This window comes from Oncorhynchus clarkii, chromosome 1, assembly GCF_045791955.1.
Source record: "Oncorhynchus clarkii lewisi isolate Uvic-CL-2024 chromosome 1, UVic_Ocla_1.0, whole genome shotgun sequence".
Lineage (NCBI taxonomy): Eukaryota > Metazoa > Chordata > Actinopteri > Salmoniformes > Salmonidae > Oncorhynchus > Oncorhynchus clarkii.
The window spans coordinates 65,797,116-65,823,253 of record NC_092147.1 but is presented as its reverse complement, the minus strand read 5'-3'; the positions used below and the strand labels follow the sequence as shown (position 1 = coordinate 65,823,253).

Genomic DNA, 26,138 nt, shown 5'->3' with positions numbered 1-26,138 from the left:
TTACTTTTCTCTAGGCCCATGCCTGAGCTTTTTACAGAAAGAAAAGGCAGGGTGACGCTGTTTCAATGAAGGATTCTAGCTTTAAATACATTGTTTTGAGGATGGTATTGGGAGCTGTGCATCTGGATCAAGTGGCAATGCCAGATGGCTGCATTTACACAGGCAGCCCAACAATTTTTTTCCCACTAATTGGTATTTTGGCCAGTCACAGATTTTTGCATTGGAGCTCATCAGTCAAGACCAATTAGTGAGAAAAAAAGATCAGAATTGGGCTGCCTGTGTAGATGCAGTCTTTGAAAACATACTGTAGTGGTGTTAGTCCCCACAAATCAGAAGCAGGGTTGGGAGTAAGAACACTCCTGTTGGACCAGTTTGAGAAGCAAGCCAGATGCAGAGACATGGCAGACCACAACAGGCTGCCACTGCAGTTTGACTATTTACCTAAGGATCCCTATACGGCAGGGTAGCCTAGTGGTTAGAGTGTTGGACTAGTAATCGGAAGGTTGCAAGTTCAAACCCCCGAGCTGACAAGGTACAAATCTGTCGTTCTGCCCCTGAACAGGCAGTTAACCTAGGCCGTCATTGAAAATAAGAATTTGTTCTTAATTGACTTGCCAAGGTAAAATTAAATAAATACTCAAATGTAGAATGATATTCTCACTATAAATCACAAAAAAAACACATTTAATAATATGAACGTGATTGCGGTGACAAGTGATACAGTACTTATTGAAGGATTAAAAAAAGGTAGTTACTGAGAAACAGCATATGCTTTTTGTTTGAAGTACATTTAAGCTGCATTAAGTGATGCTACTGAAATATAGATTATACTCATACAGTAGCCATCTCAATTCAGAAGTCACGCCAAGGCCATTTGTGGTGACAGCTGCTCCATAATCTCTGAAGTGGGAGTGTTCTAACAGGCCACTGAGCATGGTTTTCCTAATAAGGGACATAGTGAAGCATCAGAACTGTTTCGCCAAGCTGTATACTACACATTTTCAAATCAAATACAGTAGAATTGTACAAAACGTTCCATTAGACCAATGGCATGTTACAACTTTTGTCCAGGCACTTGCTTCTAGATAATTGTTTCTCTCTCTTATGAATGCTATGGTCCAAAATTGGTACATTAATGACCAGGCACTTACTTTACATATAGAGGAAAATATCACAGTACACATTCTATAACTCTGAAATGCAATGCTTTGTCAGTGATGATTAAAACAAAATTCCCATTACAAGTCTTAGTAGCAAACAAAATGTGTTATTTTTGGTTGACTATTCCGAGGCAGTAATAGACCAATCATATTCAGCAGTGTAAACTGTATGGTCATTACTGATCAACTGGGATTGGCATCTACAGTATACGTGCACATGGTGGAGTCAAAGACTAGCAGGAGTAATAGTAAGCAGAGGCTAGATTCAAACACGCTTCGTTTGGCTGTTTAGACGTTGTACATGCGATCTGCCTCCGACTCGAACCCCATCGCTGCAATGTGGTAATGGGTGGGCTATGACCTACAGCGAGGAGAAGTAACACAAGCACTTCTCTCCTAACTGGAGAGTGAAGGCGGGCTCCTCATTTGTGGGATTCAACAGGGGGCTCGTTGGGGGGTGGGATCTTCACATCGGAGGGCTCCACGCCCCAGATATCCCGGGCGTACTCACTGATGGTTCGGTCGCTGGAGAACTTGCCGGAACCCGCGATGTTTCGAATCACTGTTCTTGTCCACTCTTTAGGGTTCTGAAAAGAAAACAATTGGGAAGCTCAATCAAAATGTCGGCCACAAACGACTGTCTTCTTGTTTTGTCTAGTATGATTACGGCGAGTACACAGACAATTGTAGGTCTACACGATTGTAACGGATGTGGTAATTCAGCAACCACATGGGGAATTGGTAATAGAAGCAGCTAATGGGGGTGCTGGGGTTTGCTGTAAATTGTTGCACTTTGTGACAACCCAACCGTCGAGTGCAACAGGAGCCCCAGCTGTTAATGAGACTAAAGACATGAGACGGTAACACAACACCAGGACTGGGCTGCTGACAGGTAAACGTGACATGCTGACTGCCCTGACCTCCCAATGGTAGAGAGAGAGATGGCTTTGCAGTTTTTGTTGGTATAAAGGTAGACAGAGCCATATCAGACAGCACCCCCTGGTGGACTTACTAAAACTGTCAACGTAAGGGCCAGACATCTCAGGCTCAAATAGACAGAAGTGTGCAAGAACTGTTCTTCAAGGTATGAAATCCATTACACATAGCCCACCTTGTATAGCTCATTGACTCGATCTTGGCAAGTGATGTAGGCCTCATAGTCAGCAAACACTTTGAACCTGAGGTGAGGAAGCGATGCAGAGTGACAAATTAGTTCTTAGGTTTTTAAAACGTAGAGATACCACATACATTTCAGATAATAAAACAGTGATCAAGTATCCTATTGTAGGGATCGTCAACTAGATTCAGCGGAAGGACAATGTCTTTCTTGAGCGCATGGTCAGGAGGCCGGAACATAATTACAAATAATTTACAAATTGAACGCAAAAAGCCCAACTGATATAATATTTGACTAAAACAATAATTTCAAACATTGCTTACATTTGTACACGATCACATATCCCTCTCTATTTTGCGTGGGAGTACTTTGGAACAGATTTACAAAATTAAAAAATCACTTGGAGTGAATTTTCTGGTGTTTTTACAGTCTTATGTCCAACAATTAATACATGTTTAGCTCAGAAAACTTGGGGGGGGACCAAACAAAAATGGGCTAACAGCAACAAGCAAGGTCAGTTCATCCTTGCATTCTGAAGAGCTGACAATGTGCTAATAACACTGATATGTCAACAACACTGCTGTTATTCTGCTTACCTGTCGTGGTTCATCAGCATGTTCACCACATCCTTGAAGAGCTCATGCTCTTTGGGACTGAAGTAGCCAGTCTGGATCTGATCTATCACCTGCCTCAGCTCTGATAGACGCTCGTAGTACTCCCTGGCGTTGTACCTGGGCAGATACATTGTTTGAAGGTTGCAAGGTTATCCTTATGATGGCTAAACATTACAGGGTAAATATTTGCCTTGTTATCTTGACTGTTAAAACGACAGTTCAGCAAAATTACATATTGATTTTTGGTACCAAAACTGATTTGTCATTTTGTAATTTGGGTGAAATATCCCTATAATATGAACAGGGAAATGTCTACCGTCCAGTTTATAAGAGCACACGTTTGCCGTTGCTCTGCGTCGCTTATTTCTAAGTCTATGACAAGTCCCATTCATTCTGACACCAATCCAGTCAGCTCTTCCTCACCCTGTTTTGTCCATGGCATCCACATCCTCTACCCTCATGCCGAAGATGAAGAGGTTCTCCTCTCCGGCCTCCTCAGCCATCTCTACGTTGGCGCCGTCCATGGTGCCGATGGTGAGCGCTCCGTTCAGCATGAACTTCATGTTGCCAGTGCCAGAGGCCTCTGTTCCCGCTGTGGAGATCTGTTCTGATAAGTCAGCTGCAGGGATCACTGGAACATACAGCAGGGAGAGGGAAGGGCTTAACAACAAACATACTAGGTATATCCTACCCAGCAGTGGTGTAAAGTACTGAAGTAAAAATACTTTAAAGTACTACTTAAGTCGTTTTGGGGGGTATTTATATTTTTGACAACTTTTACTTCAATACATTCCTAAACAAAACATTGTACGTACTCGTTACTATTTGAATGCTTAGCAGGACAGGAAAATGGTCCAATTCACACACATCAGAGAGCATCTCTACTGCCTCTTATCTGGTGGACTCACTAAACACAAATCCTTAATTTAGAAATTATGTCTGAGTGTTGTTGGATTGTGCCCCTAGCTATCCATAAATTAAAACAAGAAAAAGGTGCCGTCTGGTTTGCTTAATTTAAGGAAGGTGAAATGATTTATACTGTCACTTTTGATACTTAAGTATATTTAAAACCAATTACTTTTAGACTTCCACTTAAGTGGTATTTTACTGGGTGACTTTTACCTGAGTCATTTTCTATTAAGGCATCTACTTTTACTCAAATATGACAATTGGGTACTTTTTCCACCACTGCTACCCAGTAACATGTAGACATACTGTAGAACAACATTAAAACATTGACGTAAAAACAGCTGTCCAAACCATAGCGCCATACAAACAGGATTCGGGTTCCATTCTCAGTAGCCTCTCTTTCCTTCAATGATAGCAGACAGGACTAGATAGGATTGAACCCTATTCCTCACACCCATCAAGTCCTTCCATATTGATGGTCATAAAGGAGAGGACATGAGGAAAGGAAGCCATCTGTGAATCCTTGGACAAACCATCCTCTCACCTTTCTCTGCTAGGGAGACCCTGTAGTTCTCAAGGTAGATGACCTTTAACCTGTCCCCCACCACCGGGTCGTTGTTGATCACCTGGCCCACCGCCGTGATCAGCTTGATGATCATTTTGGCCATGTGGTAGCCAGGTGCAGCCTGGGTAGAGAGGACAGCGTCAACAGTTGGATATTGATGAGGAAAAATATATATATATATATATATGTCTGAATGACTAACTCATCTTACATCGAATATAAAGTATCACAAACAAGTCAACAGATCAGTTATAACATTTCATTTTCAAAATACTATTTCCATGGTGACTGATTGTGTCATATACCTCAGATGTCTAGCTACATACCTTTCCTCCAATTATCACAGTCCTGGGAACAAAGTGTTTAGAGGGGTCCTTTTTAATCCCTGTAGAGAAATATTATAATTTACTCCATTTCCCTAAGCTCAGTTAACTGGGATCCCAAGTGGCGCAACGGTCTAAGGCACTGCATCTCAGTGCTAGAGGCGTCACTACAGACCCTGGTTCGATTCCAGGCTGTATTACAACCGGCCTTGATTGAGTCCCATTGGGCGGCGCACAATTGGCCCAGCATTGTCCGAGTTAGGGTTTGGCCGGGGTAGGTCGTCATTGTAGCTTAATAAAATGTTAAATTAAATTTAAATTAAAAAACGGTTCCACAGCCAGAGGGCAGTGTACACCTACTACTGGGATCTCTGTCCAAATTGCCCAGAACCAAAATGACAGTGTGTCACTAGAGATTACTATACAAACAGCAGTGGGCTTTCATTGCCACCATGAACAGATTTTTGTCTAACGATTTACTCAATAGAAGTTGCCTGAATTAAATGTGTTTAGATTTTTTTATTTAACTAGGCAAGTCAGTTAAGAACAAATTCTTATTTACAATGGACGGCCTACCCCAGCCAAACCTTCCCCTAACCCGCATGACACTGGGCCAATTTTGCGCCGCCCTATGGGACTCCCGGTCATGGCCGGTTGTGAAACAGCCCGGGATCGAACCAGGGTCTGTAGTGACGCCTCCAGACCGAGCTGCGCCACTCAGGAGCCTTAAATCATTAGGGATTTAAAACACTGAGCCCTTTGGGTTGCTGAAAGTGCTGGCTGTGCAACCAGTCTCCACTGTGCAGTTGTTTGAAGTATGAGATTTCTGTTGGCACTAACATCACCCCATATTATGAGGTGTGGAGGAGCTCTTACGGTTGTAGAAGGTGATGATGTGGAGGACGTTGAGCAGTTGTCTCTTGTACTCATGGATTCTCTTCACATGGATGTCAAAGATGGACTCAGGGTTGATCTTCACCTCATACTCCTTCTCCAGGTAGGCTGCAAACTTCTGCTTGTTCTCCTGTAATAATACAGAGGTGGATTTAAAGGTGGAGAAATAATTCAAACGGGGTTCCCCAAGACTGGCCACAACACCAGATTGTATCAACTCTATATTCTTGTGTTTATGGGAGAAAGAAATAATGGGTTGAGATGTTAAGAACGTGGAACTGAATGAGCAGCTACCTGTTTTACATTGGCGATGTCACAAATGAAAGCATCTTCATCAATGAAGTCCAGTAGTTTCCTCAGCTGGAAGAGGTCTGTCAAGAAGTCATCTCCAATTTTCTACAGTGAAAACAAAAAAGCATGAAAGCATAAATAGTTACCATAGTCATATAATTGAATTTGAGCATGTGGACACAGTGTGCAGAGACTTTTGTGGTCTTGAATAACCACATACCGATCAGTGTCAACACAACAAAGGGTAGACATTAGTTCATTGGGTGTGCAGGACTACTAACCCACAATGAGGTTCATTCCCCAGCAGGTAGCACCAAAAAAAAAGACACTCAGAGGTACTCTGTACTCTAGCTCTGTACAAATCTGTTACCTCAGCGATGAGGTCAGCCAGGCCTGGGTTACACAGCAGCAGCCAGCGGCGAGGAGTGATACCATTGGTCTTGTTCTGGAACTTCTCTGGCTCCACCTCATAGAAGTCCTTGAAACTGAGGACAGAGAGACATACAACAACAATATATCAGGCACACAACAAGTTAGTTGATCAGTGGATGTCTTTCTGATAGACTCGTTCAACACAACAGGAATGTCAACGTCGCTGGAAAGCTAATAAAACAATACTCCAGGTTTGCCTGGAAATTGTTTCATGTAAAGCTGCCACCATCACCACCTATTTTGGTAAGACTTATTTCATAATCAAACGTGAACTCAGGTCAAACACTAACACAGTGTTCTTGACGATTTCAGAGTGGATCCGGGCGACCCCGTTGACAGCGTGGGAGCCCACCACACACAAGTGGGCCATGTTGATCCTCTTGGGGTCTCCCTCCTCGATCAGGGACATCCTCCTCAGACGGTCATGGTCCCCTGGGAACATGGCAGCGATCCTCTGAGAGGGCACAGAGAATCAACTCATAAGTACGCAGACATATAGTCCCAACTTGCATTTGTGTGCTGCTGATTACTAATATAAAAGGTAAAGTTACACTGAGCTCAGATCTGTGGAAAGAAACAAGACGGCACTCAAAAAGGAGGGGAGGAGGGGGGATCCTTCAGAGCACAGAAAAATATCCACACTCTGGATAAGCTTGTTCAAGCACCCAGTATCATAAGCACGTACCAAGTCGAGATTAATGATAATATCTCCCATTTCAGAGCAGCAGAAATCAGCCTCCTTTGTCCCGAGACAGTGAGTGGACACAGAGGGCTTACTTGGAGGTGGAGGTGGTTGATCTCATAGATGATCTGCAGGTGGCGAGGCAGCAGCTTCTCAAACAGGTTGATGGGCCAGCGCTCCAGGGCCTCAGGCAGGACGGTGTGGTTGGTGTAGGCACAGGTCTGACGCGTCACCTCCCAAGCCTGGAACACACAGGGGACGGAGTAAGGAGAGAAGAGAAAAGGCATCGCAGGTCAACAATGTCTATACAATAAAAGTGCATCCGAATCAGTTCAATCACAAAACATGTTTGTTAATTTGATTAAGATAAATAACTAATACTGTACATATACATGTACAATGGAAATTGCATGTACTGTACAATGTAACAGATTGATTGATATACATGGTGATTCCTAGCTAACTGTATTATTTCTTCAAGTTGAAGGAAGTTTTCCCTGAGGGAAGCATTGCCCAATACACAGGCTCCACCCAAGCTCAACACGCTGGATCCGTTCAGTTACGGTGTCACGATGACTTGGCAAAACCACCCTGCTCAAACAATGCTGCCCCATAACAGCTCTGGTTTCCAGTTCAACCAGAGTTCATACTGGGACACAGTCCCACACCTAAGCAGTCCTACCATCTACACAGCCATCTCACTTGGTACGGTTTGTCATAGTGAGTGCCAGGCCTGGGATAGGGTTTAATATTTTCCCAGTACTTTACAACTGATCCATCCTGAGAATAAAATCCCTTTTCTCACGGGTAACCCGGTATTTCCCGCCAAAACCTGAAGTATCCTTCAAAAGCATATAAATAGGCCTATGTCTGGATTTGATTAGAGCTTTGATCAAGCCTGATGACCCTTTCATTAAATACATTCTATGAGCCCTACATTAAAAATACATTTTTAAATCCCAAGCGATTGTGCCGTTATCCAATACATATATGATATATAGGCTACGTACGACAGAAAAACATGAAAGCCCATAGATGTAGATAGCTATATGCTCTCTTGGGTAAATAAACCATGGTGTGTATTCATGGGTGCCAAAGGAAGCCAGGCTTCCCAAAACAAATTACTAAGAAAAAAACAAATCATGAGAGAGACTCATTTATATTTAGTCTCTCTGTGTTTCATAATTTTCCTTCAACTCGCAAATGGCTGAATGTATCTCACCGGAGAAAGCATTGAGTGAATTAAACAGCGCCCCTCTGTCTGTAGGTTTCCATCTGATGTTGTCTGGTCCAAATATTTATGACATTGTTGAGGCCCGTATCATTGAATGCAAATGCAATAGAAGCCAGCGAGGATTTGGCCTCCCTTGATTAAAAAACCCCCCACAAAAATAGCCAATCAGCGTTGCGCTAAACCGAGTAAACTCAACTGTGAATGGTCCTGTCGCACCAAAAAATAAATAAAGTAAAAAAAGTGTCAAGAGAAGACAGTTTGGATTTGGTGTCATTCCTTTCAAATCGCATTGAGAGCATATGTCATTGACAGAAACATCTTGAATTGTTGCATCTTGTTGTGTTGTTGTCCTCCGGGGGCTAGCTAGCAAGCTAGCTGAAATTGGCCCTTTCCTAAATTAGCCATGGATGGGTATAGGGATTCTGATCCAATCATTCATTCATTTATTTATTGTTCCCCTGGCCTGAGAGGATGGAAGTTCAATATGTAGAAGGCTAATGTTAACTAGCTAGGGGTGCCCATGACAAGAAGTTAGGCTAGCGAGCAAGCATTTTAGTCAGGTAGCCTAGGACAACAGAAAATAAAAGCATGTACTGACAGAGTGATGGACTGTTTTGTCAACATGAAAGAGAAGAAGGTGGCATTGGCATTTCTCTACAAGTAAGCCGAGTCAACATGTTTTTTCTACTTGCACAAATGTGTACGCACACGCAGTCACTTGCACAGAAATCAGAACCATGGATAGCCACATTATATTTATCCTACATTGATAGGACTAAATTGTTTTTGGATTCTTCTAGTTGTCACTTTTAGTTGTCACTAAGCAGAGGTGATCTGATTATGTTGAAATGGTGCTGGATTAATGGAGGCAGCTCCTGTTTTCCTTGCGACTTGGGGTGACTCTCTGTGGTTCTAAATCAATAGTTGCTTAGTGGTCCGAAAATATCGGAATCAAACTTGCTTGACCGTGCTGAAGGTAATGTAAATGCTTGTTACATGCAATATGTTGGCTCTCCGGTTTTGTGATGAAACAAAAATGTGTGGTGTAACTCATTCTGCCACTGTCTTCTTATTGTCTTGGCACTTCTGAAAGATATAGATATATATACACAGTGCCTTGCGAAAGTATTCGGCCCCCTTGAACTTTGCGACCTTTTGCCACATTTCAGGCTTCAAACATAAAGATATAAAACTGTATTTTTTTGTGAAGAATCAACAACAAGTGGGACACAATCATAAAGTGGAACGACATTTATTGGATATTTCAAACTTTTTTAACAAATCAAAAACTGAAAAATTGGGCGTGCAAAATTATTCAGCCCCCTTAAGTTAATACTTTGTAGCGCCACCTTTTGCTGCGATTACAGCTGTAAGTCGCTTGGGGTATGTCTCTATCAGTTTTGCACATTGAGAGACTGAATTTTTTACCCATTCCTCCTTGCAAAACAGCTCGAGCTCAGTGAGGTTGGATGGAGAGCATTTGTGAACAGCAGTTTTCAGTTCTTTCCACAGATTCTCGATTGGATTCAGGTCTGGACTTTGACTTGGCCATTCTAACACCTGGATATGTTTATTTTTGAACCATTCCATTGTAGATTTTGCTTTATGTTTTGGATCATTGTCTTGTTGGAAGACAAATCTCCGTCCCAGTCTCAGGTCTTTTGCAGACTCCATCAGGTTTTCTTCCAGAATGGTCCAGTATTTGGCTCCATCCATCTTCCCATCAATTTTAACCATCTTCCCTGTCCCTGCTGAAGAAAAGCAGGCCCAAACCATGATGCTGCCACCACCATGTTTGACAGTGGGGATGGTGTGTTCAGCTGTTACGCCAAACATAACGTTTTGTATTGTTGCCAAAAAGTTCAATTTTGGTTTCATCTGACCAGAGCACCTTCTTCCACATGTTTGGTGTGTCTCCCAGGTGGCTTGTGGCAAACTTTAAACAACACTTTTTATGGATATCTTTAAGAAATGGCTTTCTTCTTGCCACTCTTCCATAAAGGCCAGATTTGTGCAATATAAGACTGATTGTTGTCCTATGGACAGAGTCTCCCACCTCAGCTGTAGATCTCTGCAGTTCATCCAGAGTGATCATGGGCCTCTTGGCTGCATCTCTGATCAGTCTTCTCCTTGTATGAGCTGAAAGTTTAGAGGGACGGCCAGGTCTTGGTAGATTTGCAGTGGTCTGATACTCCTTCCATTTCAATATTATCGCTTGCACAGTGCTCCTTGGGATGTTTAAAGCTTGGGAAATCTTTTTGTATCCAAATCCGGCGGGAAATCTTTTTGTATCCAAATCCGGCTTTAAACTTCTTCACAACAGTATCTCGGACCTGCCTGGTGTGTTCCTTGTTCTTCATGATGCTCTCTGCGCTTTTAACGGACCTCTTAGTCTATAACAGTGCAGGTGCATTTATACGGAGACTTGATTACACACAGGTGGCTTGTTTTTATCATCATTAGTCATTTAGGTCAACATTGGATCATTCAGAGATCCTCACTGAACTTCTGGAGAGAGTTTGCTGCACTGAAAGTAAAGGGGCTGAATAATTTTGCACGCCCAATTTTTCAGTTTTTGATTTGTTAAAAAAGTTTGAAATATCCAATAAATGTCGTTCCACTTCATGATTGTGTCCCACTTGTTGTTGATTCTTCACAAAAAAATACAGTTTTATATCTTTATGTTTGAAGCCTGAAATGTGGCAAAAGGTCGCAAAGTTCAAGGGGGCCGAATACTTTCGCAAGGCACTGTATATATATATATATATATATATATATATATACACAAATATACACACACCTCACAGTCGCAAGGCATATGAACCAACAGGTTGTAGAGCGAACAACGCAATTATCACGAGACATAGGTTGTAATACGGCTTTTTTTTCTGGCTTCGCCAGGGATTTTACCCAAATGCATCCACAGGTACACCTCCAATTGACTCGAATTATGTAAATTAGCCTATCAGAAGCTTTTGAAGCCATGACATCCCTTTCTGGAATTTTCCAAGCTGTTTAAAGCCACAGTCAACTTAGTGTATGTGAACTTCTGACCCACTGCAATTGTGATCTAGTGAATTAGAAGCCAAATAATCTGTCTGTAAACAATTGTTGGAAAAAGTGTGTGTGTCATGCACAAAGTAGATGTCCTAACTGACGTGCCAAAACTATAGATTGTTGACAAGAAATTTGTGGAGTGGTTGAAAAACGAGTTTTAATGACTCCAACCTAAGTGTATGTAGACTTCCGACTTCAAATGTATATTTCTCAATCTTCAACAGGTTTATCCATTTTGGATGCCATTTCAGATGGAATTGATGGAGAGAGAGAGAAAGACTGCTCACGCAACAATATTCGAGTGATAGTCTGTTTAAAAAAAAAAACTGCAGCTGCAATTAAAAACAATATCCATCTTTACAATAAAAAAATAAGGGGATGCCCGAAAGGAGATGTGTAAATTAAGCATTCAGTCCTTATATTACTGTATCATAGGCTATGCTGCAGCAGATGTAGACCTACCTGTCACAAGAAAAAAACATGAGATGATAGGTCTATATGCATTGTGACGTGCACTACATACGGAGATGGGCTGTCAACATGAGGGTTGATGATTGATCAGGCAGACCACAGAAGCAAGTTTAAGACATCACATATAATTTAACAGTTCCATTTTACATCATGCTGTTGATATAAATAAATGTATTAAAATTCACTGGTTTCCCTCAGTTATTTATCCCGGGTAAAGAGAGTAGTTTTTGGCGGCAAATCTCGGTAACTGGGTTCCCGCCATTCAACCCTAGCCTGGGAGAATACGTTACCTTGTCCCAGTCCAACTTCTCCAGATCCACTAGGATCCTCATCAGCTCAGGGATGGCCAAGGCAGGGTGGGTGTCATTCAGCTGGATGGCCACCTACCAGTGGATGGAGAGAGTGTCAGTCATGGCCATGGTTTAGGCCTCACTCCCCCCTATCTGAGAGATCTACTGCAGCCCTCATCCTCCACAACACCCGTTCTGCCAATCACATTCTGTTAAAGGTCCTCAAAGCACACACATCCCTGGGTCACTCGTCTTTTTAGGTCGCTGCTGCTAGCGACTGGAACGAGCTGCAACAAACACTCAAACTGGACAGTTTCATCTCAATCTCTTCATTCAAAGACTCAATCATGGACACTTACTGACAGTTGTGGCTGCTTTGCATGATGTATTGTTGTCTCTACCTTCTTGCCCTATGTGCTGTTGTCTGTAGCCATAATGTTTGTACCATGTTGTGCTGCTACCATGTTGTGTTGCTACCATGCTGTGTTTTCATGTGTCGCTGCCATGCTATGCTGTTGTCTTAGGCCCCTCTTTATGTAGTGTTGCAGTGTGTATATATATATATATATATTTATTTATTTTTTGAAATTACATCCAGCCCGTCCCCGCAGGAAGCCTTTTGGTAGGCTGTCATCGTGAATAATACTTTGTTCTTAACTGACATGCCTAGTTAAATAAAGGTTAAATAAAATAAAAATTGGTTGTACTAATTGTAAAATGCGTAATATTAAAAGGTTGTGTATGGGATGAGGAACAGTAATAAGGTTGTGTTTATCAAAGAAAAAAACAATTGACAGCTCAAAACTGGATATAGTGAAATACAAGACCTTCTCTGGGAAGGTCTCAAAGGAGGTCCTGACAGGGTCTCTGCAGCCAAACTTGGAAGACTTGAAGCGGCGGATGATGTCCTGCAGTGTGGCGGCCACCACAAAGTACTCTTGCTTCAGACGCAGCTCCTTGCCCTCAAAGAACTGAGCACACACACCTTAGAATGATAACACAGTCTATTCTCAAAGCAATCACTCAAGGGCAAGTTGACCCCATGTGGTGAATACGTAGCATCAGTTTAGCGTCGGACACAGATTTGCAGACGTTATCGCAGGTGCAGTGAAATGCTTGTGAATAAATAGTATATTCAATGCATTCGGAAGGTATTCAGACCCCTTCACTTTTCCCACATTTTGTTACGTTACAGCCGTATTCTTAAATGGATTAAATAGTTGTTCCCCCCCCCTCAATACCCCATAATGATAAACCAGAAATAGATTTAGACATGTTTGCAAATGCATAAAAAACAAAACTGAAATGTCACTTTTACATGAGTATTCAGACCCTTTAATCAGTACTTTATTGAAGCACATTTGGCAGCGATTACAGCCCCAAGGCTTCTTGGGTATGCCAAGCTACAAGCTTCAAGCTTGGCATACCTGTATTTGGCAAGTTTCTCCCATTCTTCTCTGCAGATCCTCTCAAGCTGTCAGGTTGGATGGGGTGCGTCGCTGCACAGCTATTTTTCAGGTCTCTCCAGAGATGTTAGACCGGTATCAAGTCTTGGCTCTGGCTGGGCCCCTCAAGGATAGTCAGAGACTTGTCCCGAAGCCACACCTGCGTTATCTTGGCTGTGTACTTAGGGCCGTTGTCCTGTTGGAAGGTGAACCTTAGCCCCCAGTCTGAGGTCCTCTGGAGCAGGTATTCATCAAGGATCGCTCTGTACTTTGCTCCGTTCATCTTTGCCTCGATTCGGACTAATCTCCCAGTCCCTGCCGCTGAAAAACATACCCATGGCATCATGCTCCCACCACCATGCTTCACCGTAGCGATCAGAATGGCCAGGTGATGAGGGTGCCTGGTTTCCTCGAGACGTGACGCTTGGTATTCAGGCCAAATAGTTCAATCTTGGTTACATCAGACAAGAGAATCTTGGTCTGAAAATCCTTTAGGTGCCTTTTGGCAAACTCCAAGCGGGCTGTCATGTGCCATTTACTGAGAAGTAGATTCCTGTCTGGCCACTCTACCATAAAGGCCTGATTGGTAGAGTGCTGCAGAGATGGGAGAACATTCCAAAAGGGCAACCCTCTCCACAGAGGAACACTGGAGCCCTGTCAAAGTGACCATTGGGTTCTTGGTCACCTTCCTGACCAAGGCCCTTCTTCCCCGATTGCTCAGTTTGACTGGTCGCCAGCTCTAGGAAGAGTCTTGGTGGTTCCAAAATTCCTCCATTTAAAAATTACGGAAGCCACTGTATTTTTGGGGACCTTCAATGCTGCAGAAATTTTTTGGTACCCTTCCCCAGATCTGTGACTCGACAATCCTTTTTCGGAGTTCTACGGACACTTCCTTCATACTCTGGGAATATGGCTGAAAATGAACCGTGTAGTTATTCCCTCCACAAGGCAATCAAACAAGCAAAATGCCAGTACAGGGACAAAGTGGAGTCGCAATTCAATGGCTCAGACACGAGACACGGCTGGAGACACGTGTCTACAGTAAATCACAGACTACAAAAAGAAAACCAGCCACGTCACGGACACCGACATCACGCTTCCAGACAAACTAAACACCTTTGCACGCTTTGAGGATAATACCGTCACGGCCCACTAACAAGGACTGCACCACCACCACCCCCCCCCCCCCCCCTCCTCCTCCTCCTCCTCCTCCTCCTCCGAGGCCTACGCGAGTAAAGATTTAAACGTGTTAACACTAGCAAGATTGCTGGTCCAGACGACATCCCTAGCCGCATCCTCAGAGAATGGGCAGACCAGCTGGCTGGTGTGTTTCCGGACATATTCAATCACTTCCTATCCCAATCTGCTGTCCCCACATGCTTCAAGAAAGCAACAATGACTGAACTAAATGACTACAGCCCCGTAGCACTCACTTCTTCATCATGAAGTGCTTTGAGAGACTAGTCAAGGATTATATCACCTCCACCTTACCGGTCACCCTAGACCCACTTCAGTTTGCATACCACCCCAACAGGTCCACAGACGATGCAATCGCCATCACACTGCCCTATCCCATCTGGACAAGAGAAATACCTATGCAAGAATGCCATTCATTGACTACAGCTCAGCCTTCAACACCATAGTACCCTCCAAGTTCATCAAGCTGGAGGGCCTGGGTCTCAACCCCATCCTGTGCAACTGGGTCCTGGTCTTTGACGGGCCGCCCGCAGGTGGTGAAGGTAGGAAACAACATCACTTCGCTGACCCTCAACACTGGGGACCAACAAGGGTGCGCTCTCAGCCCGCTCCTGTAATCCCTGTTCACCCACGACTGCGTGGCCATGCATGCCTCCAACTCAATCATTAAGTTTGCAGCCGACACAACAGTAGTGGGCTTGATTACCAACAACGACGAGACGGCCTACAGGGAGGTGGTGAGGGCCCTCTGAGTTTTGTCAGGAAAAACAACCTCTCACTCAGGATCAACAAAACAAAGGAGCTGATCGTGGACTTCAGGAAAGAGCAGAGGGAGCACCCCCTAGCTACATCGAAGGGACAGCAGTGGAGAAGGTGGAAAGTTAAGTTCATCGGTGTACACATCACAGACAAAGTGAAATGGTCCACCCACACGCAACAGCGCCTCTTCAACCTCAGGAGGCTAAAATTTTGGGCTTGTCATCCAAAACCCTGACAAACTTTTAGACGCACAATCGAGATCATCCTGTCGGGCTGTATCACAGCCTGGTACGGCAACAGCACCACCCTCAACTGAAAGGCTCTCCAGAGGGTGTTGCGGTCAGCACAACGCATCACTGGGGGCAAACTATCTGCCCTCCATGACACCCACAGCACCCAAAGTCATAGGAAGGCCAAAAAGATCATCAAGGACAACAACCACCCGATCCACTGCCTGTTCACACCGCTACCATCCAGAAGGCGAGGTCAGTACAGCTGCATCAAAGCTGGGACCAAGAGACTGAAAAACAGCAATCACTAACTCAGAGGCTGCTGCCTACATTGAGAACCAATCACTGGCCACTTCAATAAATGGATCACTAGTCACTTTAAACAATGCCACTTTAATAATGTTTACATATCTTACATTAGTCATATCATATGTATTTACTGTATTTTATACCATCTATTGCACCTTGCCTATGCCGCTCGGCCATCACTCATCCATATATTTATATGTACATATTTTCATTGACCCCTTTAGATTTGTGTGTATTAGGTAGTTGGGGAATTGTTAGATTACTTGTTAGATATTACTGCACTGTCTGAACTAGGAACACAAGCATTTCACTGCACTCACATTAATATCTGCTATCCATGTGTATGTGACCAATAAAATTTGATTTGCTTGGTTTTTGCTCTGAGGGGACCTTATATAAACAGGTGTGTGCCCCTTTCCAAATAATTTCCAATCAATTGAATTTACCACAGGTGGACTCCAAGTTGTAGAAACAGGATGCATCTGAGCTCAATTTTGAGTATCATAGCAAAAGGTCTGAATAAAAGTTTTTTTAATATATTTATTTATTTATTTATATATATATATATATTTTTTTTATGTGCACAAAAAAAATCTAAAAACCTGTTTTTGCTTTGTCATTGTGGAGTATTGTGTGTCGATTGATGAGGATTCTTTACAATTTAATCCATTTTAAAAACAAGGCTGTAACGTGACAAAAGTGAAGGGGTCTGCACTGTATCACACTACCATGTCAGATACAGCAGGAGTATGTATGAGAGGCGCGGGTGGATCCAACTTTTACCAAATGCTGCTTTTATTTAACCAAGGGATAAACTGGGGCAGGCATAGACCTCTGCTCCACCCATACTAACTATGCTACACATATCTACATGCATCTTGAGTAATACCATTCTCAGTAGATGTTGAGCAACCTTGCGGTTTCCTCATCCTAACTTGAACAGCTGACGTGCTTCACGTTACACATCGGAGTCTGCAGCACTGAGGAGATTGCGCTGAATGCTGTACTAAGACACCGCCACAACACATCCCTTATGACCTTATTAGGTCATGGCTGGAGAGAACGCACCACCCCCATGTGGCCTAGTGAATGCCTTTTTCTCACACACTATTGCTGGTCATTTTCACTTTGAGCACTTGCAGAATGTAATCTCTACTCCGTAAGGGTTACATAGATACTCACATTGTCGTTGGGATAGAGGACGCGTGAGATGTTCTCAGCCAGGTTGCGGTCTAACACAGCTTCAATGTAGTCACCAACATTGACTGCACAAGAGAGAGGGGACCATTTAAAATGATACAGTATTTAAATTATACATCAGCAACCTGTCAAGGTTGAGGACAATCTCTTCTTCAAAGACTTTAGGCAGCTTGGCTGTTGTGGGTCCTGCTGTGGCTGAGCAGTATAGGTACACAGTATAAAACAGCATAGATGATCTACGCCTCACTTTGAAAAAGGGGTTTATAACTGATCCTAATGCAATTGAGTAGTGGTTGAAAGAAAGGTCACGAGAGATGTGACTTGTAGGTTTGTCCCTTGCTGTAACCACTCGTTGATTACATGAGCCCAGGGAACCCAGTTGTTTCTCATGGCTACACATGCTTGCATGGTAAACATTAACTCAACCAAACCTGCCTCTCATGCTCGTCTAAACACAGCTTGGAAGACCACACACACACATCACTTCACTAGGAGAATGCCACACCATCTTAGTATTATGTAATTTCACAGCATTTGAAATGGGATCCAGTGTTGAATTTATTTCGGCTGAGCGTGGCCAACTTCATTAAGGATTTTCTGCACAACAGTAGAGAGTTCCTGGAAACAGTCAGCGTAGAAAGCGCCCTAAGCTCCATGTCCTAAGAGGGTCGAATCCATGGGTAATGTTGGCAGGCTGCCCTCTCCCCTCCCCCACCAATGGGGCAATGGCATTGTGTTGGTACAGGGGGCAACACTTTGTATTCCAAACAGCTTCTTTTTTAAGGTAACCATCTCCCCCCATTGCCACTCTTTGCATCAATACCCATTAATCTTGGCCTGATATTATATTAGCATAATTTCCCTGGCTCTCTGTCCACCTGCCATATAAGAGGAGAAACCAAGAACCCAGAATAAGAACTACTGCAGGCCAGATGGCTTTGTAAGTAATACATATTATACAAAGAAAAATCTGGATGTATTTTCCATAAATAGATCCTTAGAAACTCAAAAGAAATGTCTATCTGTGCAAAACTGGACTCACAGTTCAAGGCTGGGCTCAAGGTCTACATTCCACAGTTCTCTAGAGATGAATTAGCTCCCATAGACAGCAATAGAACTTCCATTATCAATTGTGACTAGCGTGTTCTTAACATAGGCCTAGCAAGGTGTCTTTCAGGCACCTGAGTGTATTTTTAAAAAAATTAACAAATCAAAAACTGAAAAATTGGGCGTGCAAAATGATTCAGCCCCCTTAAGTTAATACTTTGTAGCGCCACCTTTTGCTGCGATTACAGCTGTAAGTCGCTTGGGGTATGTCTCTATCCGTTTTGCACATCGAGAGACTGAATTTTTTCCCATTCCTCCTTGCAAAACAGCTCGAGCTCAGTGAGGTTGGATGGAGAGCATTTGTGAACAGCAGTTTTCAGTTCTTTCCACAGATTCTCGATTGGATTCAGGTCTGGACTTTGACTTGGCCATTCTAACACCTGGATATGTTTATTTTTGAACCATTCCATTGTAGATTTTGCTTTATGTTTTGGATCATTGTCTTGTTGGAAGACAAATCTCCGTCCCAGTCTCAGGTCTTTTGCAGACTCCATCAGGTTTTCTTCCAGAATGGTCCTGTATTTGGCTCCATCCATCTTCCCATCAATTTTAACCATCTTCCCTGTCCCTGCTGAAGAAAAGCAGGCCCAAACCATGATGCTGCCACCACCATGTTTGACAGTGGGGATGGTGTGTTCAGCTGTGTTGCTTTTACGCCAAACATAACGTTTTGCATTGTTGCCAAAAAGTTCCATTTTGGTTTCATCTGACCAGAGCACCTTCTTCCACATATTTGGTGTGTCTCCCAGGTGGCTTGTGGCAAACTTTAAACAACACTTTTTATGGATATCTTTAAGAAATGGCTTTCTTCTTGCCACTCTTCCATAAAGGCCAGATTTGTGCAATATACGACTGATTGTTGTCCTATGGACAGAGTCTCCCACCTCAGCTGTAGATCTCTGCAGTTCATCCAGAGTGATCATGGGCCTCTTGGCTGCATCTCTGATCAGTCTTCTCCTTGTATGAGCTGAAAGTTTAGAGGGACGGCCAGGTCTTGGTAGATTTGCAGTGGTCTGATACTCCTTCCATTTCAATATTATCGCTTGCACAGTGCTCCTTGGGATGTTTAAAGAAATCTTTTTGTATCCAAATCCGGCGGGAAATCTTTTTGTATCCAAATCCGGCTTTAAACTTCTTCACAACAGTATCTCGGACCTGCCTGGTGTGTTCCTTGTTCTTCATGATGCTCTCTGCGCTTTTAACGGACCTCTGAGACTATCACAGTGCAGGTGCATTTATACGGAGACTTGATTACACACAGGTGGATTGTATTTATCATCATTAGTCATTTAGGTCAACATTGGATCATTCAGAGATCCTCACTGAACTTCTGGAGAGAGTTTGCTGCACTGAAAGGAAAGGGGCTGAATAATTTTGCACGCCCAATTGTTCAGTTTTTGATTTGTTAAAAAAGTTTGAAATATCCAATAAATGTCGTTCCACTTCATGATTGTGTCCCACTTGTTGTTGATTCTTCACAAAAAAAATACAGTTTTATATCTTTATGTTTGAAGCCTGAAATGTGGCAAAAGGTCGCAAAGTTCAAGGGGGCCGAATACTTTCGCAAGGCACTGTATATCTTAACAGCTAAACAGATCTATGCTAAAAATGGGCATGGAGACGTACATTCCTGCAGGTTGAAGTCAATAGGTGCCTTGGCAGACCACAGTCTCATGGTGTTAACTGTGTTGTTCTTGAATCCAGGCACAGGAGTGTCATAAGGCATGGCCAGGACAACCTAGGGAACAAAGAAAAAAAAAGTATTAGGAGAAATGAAATGGGAAAAAGAGAATTTAGATGAGAAATGCCGATCGATTCAAATGTTTTGTCTGGGATCACATGGTGTATGTGTACACAGACTCACCTGGGTGTCCACCCACTTTACACCCTCTGCTGTTTGCTCCACTCGGCCATAGAAATGCACAGGGAGCATGTACTCTGGACGAGCCTTCTCCCACGGGTTTCCATACCGCAGCCAATCATCAGCCTCCTCCACCTGAGAGGGAACAAAAATATGTACGGATGCAATATCACAATAACCGCTAAATGTGACCAAGAATGCCATGCTCCATTACCTGCCAGCCATTGGAGATCTTCTGGTTAAAGATGCCAAACTCATAGCGGATACCATAGCCATAGGCTGCCAGGCCTAGAGAGGCCATGGAGTCCAGGAAACAAGCTGAAATGGAAGAACGTGTGAAGGTCCATTTCTTATGGTATGCTCTACTTACATTTGCCTGCATTGGGTGAGATGTTTGAGTTTACACAGATCATGTTCGAATGTCTGAGTGTCACAAGGCGTTTGTGACAAAGAGTGTTTAAAGCCTTACCTGCAAGGCGGCCCAGTCCCCCATTCCCCAAGCCAGCATCCTCCTCGATCTCCTCCAGCTCCTCTATGTCCAAGCCCAGCTGGTCAACAGAGAGAACTCCTTAGAAACATCTCCTATACAGCCCCAGGCATACATCAGCATCAGGTGCCAATAGAGTTTGACATGAACTTGAGTAACCCTTGTCTGCATTGTAGAAACTTCAAGCACAAGTAGTCCTAATAAGCCTACTGTTAAGGTTTGAATTTAAGCAATACAGACACAGCAGTATGTAGCCTACTTGCAGGTTAGTTGGTGTGTGGTATTATTTTATTTTTTATCATACACTTGTAACATCATGTTCCTTGTAGATTGTGTTCCAATGAAGAACAATGAGGAAATAAAACAAATATAGGCCTACATTTCTCTACTGAGTGAGAACCGACTGCTGTTGACTCTCCCAATGTAGGCCTCCTCGTCTACACAACGTGGCCAACAGACCTCACACTTGCAGGCTGTGATGCCTTGTTTTTCATAGGGAGATTCTCTTTTAACTCAGTGCAAACAAACGGGTTCACTGTCCTGAACAAGAAGATTGTTAAAAGCTACAGATACTGTACATTAGGTCTAAATCTCATGTTGCTTTTGAGGAGACCACATTGGCTAGGTCTACTAATCAGATGTTACACTGAGAAACTATACGAGAGGCATGGTAGCCTCTGCCCCAGTATCTGTCAGTTAGAGATGTCAACCACGAGTCTGGCGGGTCTCCTCTCGATCGCCCAAGGAGGCTCCAATTCAAACTCTCAGACAGCTCTGCAAGCGTTATGTCAAAATGTGTTAGTTATTCACCAAATATGGATTTTTGCTGAGCAACTATCTTAAATGTACTCCCGTTACGGCCAGTATGTACTTCCAAAAAAGGTCTTAATAAAAATATAGAAGCAACCGGGAAAATAAATCATCATCTTCGGCACTTCCAATGTATTGAGCTGTTGTAGACTTCCAACCTGCACTGTAATAACAGATTTAAATTGGAGGTGCCGAATAGGCATGTTTTCGGTTGCGTGTACATTTTTATTTAGACCTTTTTTGGAAGTACATCCTGGCCGTAACAGGGGTAAATGTATTAGTTATTACCAAATATGGATTTTCGCTGAGCAACTAACTCATTTTGACATTATAACGCTTACAGAGCTGTCTAATGTGAGTTTAAATCGGAGCTTCCAGGGCTTTAGAGAGGAGACATGTCATACTCATCGTTGACATCTCTGACGTTCAGATACTGGGACAGGCAGCCTCAGTAAACAGTCTGTACTGATAGTCTCTAAAACATCACTGGCAAAGGCACCTTAATCATGAGAAATAGGGTTACAGCTACTAGCATTAAAGACGTGCTCTGGAACTTTGGCGACTAAGTATTTTATAAACCTCCCGTTTTGGGCTGGATGTGTCAATGTGTAGTTCAAACATGCATAATCTATGAGTAGAATTACTGTCTCACTTTAATTGGCCACGAAATCCCTAGTTTGAAAGCAACTGTTTTTCTAGAAGCTGTGCTGCATCATTTTCCCAAAATGTTCCCCCACGTAGGCCAGCCCCCTAGCAGTTTGAGATCTAGCCAATGAGCTTCAGCCCCTCAACATTTGAGTGACAGCTAGCAAGATGTACACACAGCAAAACAAGAGCTTGCATTGACGTGGTACACAATTTCAGGGAACACTTTTTGGCTGTAGAGCGCTACTTTCAGAACTAGTGACTTAAAAAGCATTAAAAAATATTGAAGAAACTCTTTAAATGCCCATTGAAAGCTAAAACAAAGGGAGGGCTTATAAAACATGTATTGGATGAATGGTAATATGACGACCCCCCCCCCCCCTCCCAGTCAGAACACAGTGAGCGTCAGTGCTGGAGCTGGACTGTGACAATGGTGATGAAAGCATTGTACCTGGGAGAGACACTAATAAGCCCATCACACAAAGTCAGGTCTGATTTTGGACTAGGGATGGATACGTGGGGAGTTTGAGGCCCACATCTTCATCGTGACTGTATGGCAGGAGGTACAGTTTTTATTTTATTTTTTAAAGACACTGGCAGTGCAGGTGTATGGTTTTACCTGGTAGATGGCTTCATCGCAGGCATTCTGCAGGCCCAGATTGATCATGGTGTTCTGAAGGGTCCGACCCATGTAAAACTCCAATGATAGATAGTGGATCCTCTGAAGATGACAGATTGGTTTCAGCATTTCAGAGATCGGGAAATGTAGATATGTAGACAGTCAAAGAAACGGTTTGGGAAAAATGATATACTGTAGGCACAATGACTCTTTGTAGCAACTTTGTAGCAACTTTGTAGCAACTTTGTAGCAACACAGATTTGTGACCGGTCATTCAGTGGCGCTAATCAACTTGAGATCATCAGAAGCTGAAGAATCTGTGCTACAGACTTGAGCAAAGTTGGGTCAGCATGACATCATAAACCACCAACATGCAGTACTGCAGACCCTCTGCTCAGCACTCGGTCACTTGTAGCCTAACGCATCTCAGATTATTCACTGCTCCGACTATTTCCCCTCAGTCCTCCACCACCCCCCAGAGAGGAAGCAATAACATCAGGTCATTGGCACTGTTCAGAATCAGAACCCATGCAAAGCTATGCTAAGAAATGTGTCAGCTTGATTGTTGCCTGAGCAGGAGGGGAAAAAAGTATTTCTCAGATGAGGGACTGTTTAGTTCCACACAATGGATGGTTTGGGGATATACCGTATGCAAGAATTTAGCTCTGAACAACACACGGTTGAAAAGCCAACAGGTTTTTCTGTTATTCATTCAAAGCCATCACACCCATAAGGTCTGGAACTGGTCATTGTCTCAGATCATGTGCATTGGTAGAATCCTTTGTTAGAGAGGACATCTTTAGGTTTGGCTTTGTCACCACTGCAGCTGGTATTTTACTGATTGTACTGCATTGATTGCTCTCTCTGAATTCAAATAATTCCCTTTCCAAGTAAAAAGGAAGACTATGGCAGACAGAGCCTGTTAAGCCTGTTGAAAAGTGAATGTAGAGAAGTGTATACATTTTCCGGCCCATTACTCTGTGATGCAGGTCATGCAACATCTGGCATGTTTCCAGCATGTTCATGCACAGATGTGTAAAAAGGGTATGTCCACAATAACATATGGACAACCTCTAGCTACATTTTGAAAAAAATATTCATAAAGTGAATAATTAAGACAAACCAAATGCCCATGGCTCTTTCACTATTGCCAGACAAAATGTAGACGCTGATAAAAAAAGAAAACACTTCATCTGTAGTCTTGTCTTAATGATCCAGCATACTGAACAGGATATTGGATAATAAAGGCTATTGGTAGCCCTTTCAAATAGATGGTACATGTTAAACATTATACATGCAGTCTATTCACAAAGCGGTCTGCTGCCTGAGGTGATCAAATCAAATTTGATTTGTCAAATGCTTCGTAAACAAGTGTAGACTAACAGTGAAATGCTTACTTACTACCCAGCAACGCAGAGAGAGAAAAAAAATGTGATAGAATAGTAAAACAATAACATGAGGAATAAATACACAATGAGTAAAGATAACTAGGCTATATTTCACTGACGCTTCAATGCTGCCAAAATACGCTTGTCTAAACGCAAATACGCCTCGCACATGATACAGTTTCTGAAACATTTGGAATCTAACTTTCTTATAGTCAAGAAATACTTTTTCAAATACTAAAGATACACTTTTACTGTACGCAGTTTAGGAAAGTTGCACTCAGCTGTATTTGAGAAACACAGGAAAAGTGGAATGGTCCAATGTAAATGCCTGCGCAAGGTGGGAGGATGTGTCGCTTCGCACAGTAAGTGTATATTTTGTATTTTAAATATTTTTTTCTCGCTATGAAAGTTAGGTTCCAAAAGTTTTCCAACCCCGTATCGCAGGTGAGGCGTATTTGCGTTTAGATAGAGCGTCGGGATTAAACAGAGCATCGGGAGTGTACTTCGCGAGGGAGCAGGTTGTGATCAGTACCATCAACTGAGAACCTAAGGAGGGCCGGCAGTAAACTGGGTATACCCCACTTGGGTTCTTGAGAGCTATGCTATTGGTAGCCGAATGCCTGAAAGTAGATATTCACCGGTGTGTTAAATTACTACTCAGCCTGGTCTCAGACTAGACGTAACATAGTAAAATGTCAATCCGAGACACTCAAATTAGTAGGATATGTAATGTTTGATTTGGTTACATTGGTTACATAAGACAAATGGTTCCGGGTTGGATGCGCCTGTGTTAAGAAGCAGTGCAGCTTGGTTGGGTTGTGTATCGGAGGACGCATGATTTTCAACCTTCGTCTCTCCCGAGCCCGTACGGGAGTTGTAGCGATGAGACAAGATAGTAGCTTCTACAACAATTGGATACCACGAAATTGGGGAGAAAAAGGGGTAAAAACAGATGGTTCATGGCAAAAACAAAAGTAGGGTGGTTGGTCGGGGTGGATGGCTGCAAGTTTGAATCTCATTATGGACAACTTGAGCATTTTAGTAACCTTTTAGAGCTACTTTGCAACTTCTTAGCATGTTAGTTAAAAAAAAATAAAACCCTTCCCCTAACCCAACTTCTAAACTGAACCCTTAGCCTAGCTAACATTAGCCAGCTAGCTAACGTTAGCCACCATGCTAGAATTCATAACATTATATTTTCTAAATTCGTAACATATCATATGAATTGTAATTCGTAACATATCATATGAATTGTAATATGGACATTCACAATTTAATACATACAATATGAAAAGTAACGTTTACTAAATGAAGTGTCTCGGATTTACGTACAGAATATTATGAAATGCTCTGAGACCAGGTTGCAGCCACCACTAGGAAGCTGATACAATTTTGAACAAAATAATGATTTTTCATACAGTCTATGGAAACAACTCATTGCAGTAAATTGGGTATCCTCTTCTACACATACAGGCCATCTGGGAATAATCAAATAGAAACTTGCATGAAGAGCAGACCAAGAATACAAATAACCACTGATTTCAAAATGCAACTGGACACATTGCATGTGCAACAAAGTAACAAGGAAACCGAATCCCATACACTTCCTGTATACTTTCGGGAGATGTTTTCGCCTTTACCTTTGGATCTTTTTCATAATAATATTGCTGAGTGCGGATCCATCTCCCAACGAGGTGGTCCCTGACTGTGTGAGCCAGGGCGAAGTAGTAATCCCGAGGGGTGGCTACATTGCGATCTTTGACAAGAGTGAAGTGAAGATGCCTGTTGAAACTTTTCTTGATTTCTACGACATCGCCCAACCCTGCAATGCCACGCACGCTGATCTGTTTTCTCTTTTCATGATCACTCAGTGGGCTGCTCATAGCTTCAGATAAACTCTACCCGAATTTGTGCAAGGTTTGAATTGATTAGAAGTTGAGTTGAGAAGATCCACGCCTGATAGCCCTTGGTTGCAGACAGTTGGTTCCTAGAAGAAAAAAAACTTCCTCGAAACACACCCCTTAATTCTATCAGTTTGGATT

The 26,138-nt window shown here is 42.8% G+C and overlaps 1 protein-coding gene across 1 annotated transcript; it reads right to left on the bottom strand.

The window, feature by feature from the left end:
- Positions 1-667: 667 nt before the first annotated feature.
- Positions 668-26,138, bottom strand: LOC139411044 (phosphorylase, glycogen; brain). The gene is made up of 20 exons (XM_071156836.1): positions 25,737-26,138; positions 22,709-22,810; positions 20,617-20,695; positions 20,362-20,465; positions 20,151-20,282; positions 19,913-20,024; positions 17,162-17,244; positions 12,867-13,010; positions 12,040-12,132; positions 7,083-7,229; positions 6,596-6,759; positions 6,244-6,358; positions 5,877-5,978; positions 5,565-5,712; positions 4,692-4,750; positions 4,345-4,486; positions 3,315-3,522; positions 2,874-3,008; positions 2,272-2,338; positions 668-1,747 (listed from the first exon to the last, which is right to left on the bottom strand). Exons 1-20 carry the CDS (start codon positions 25,977-25,979, stop codon positions 1,583-1,585), a joined length of 2,544 nt encoding a protein of 847 aa, XP_071012937.1. The 5' UTR covers positions 25,980-26,138; the 3' UTR covers positions 668-1,582.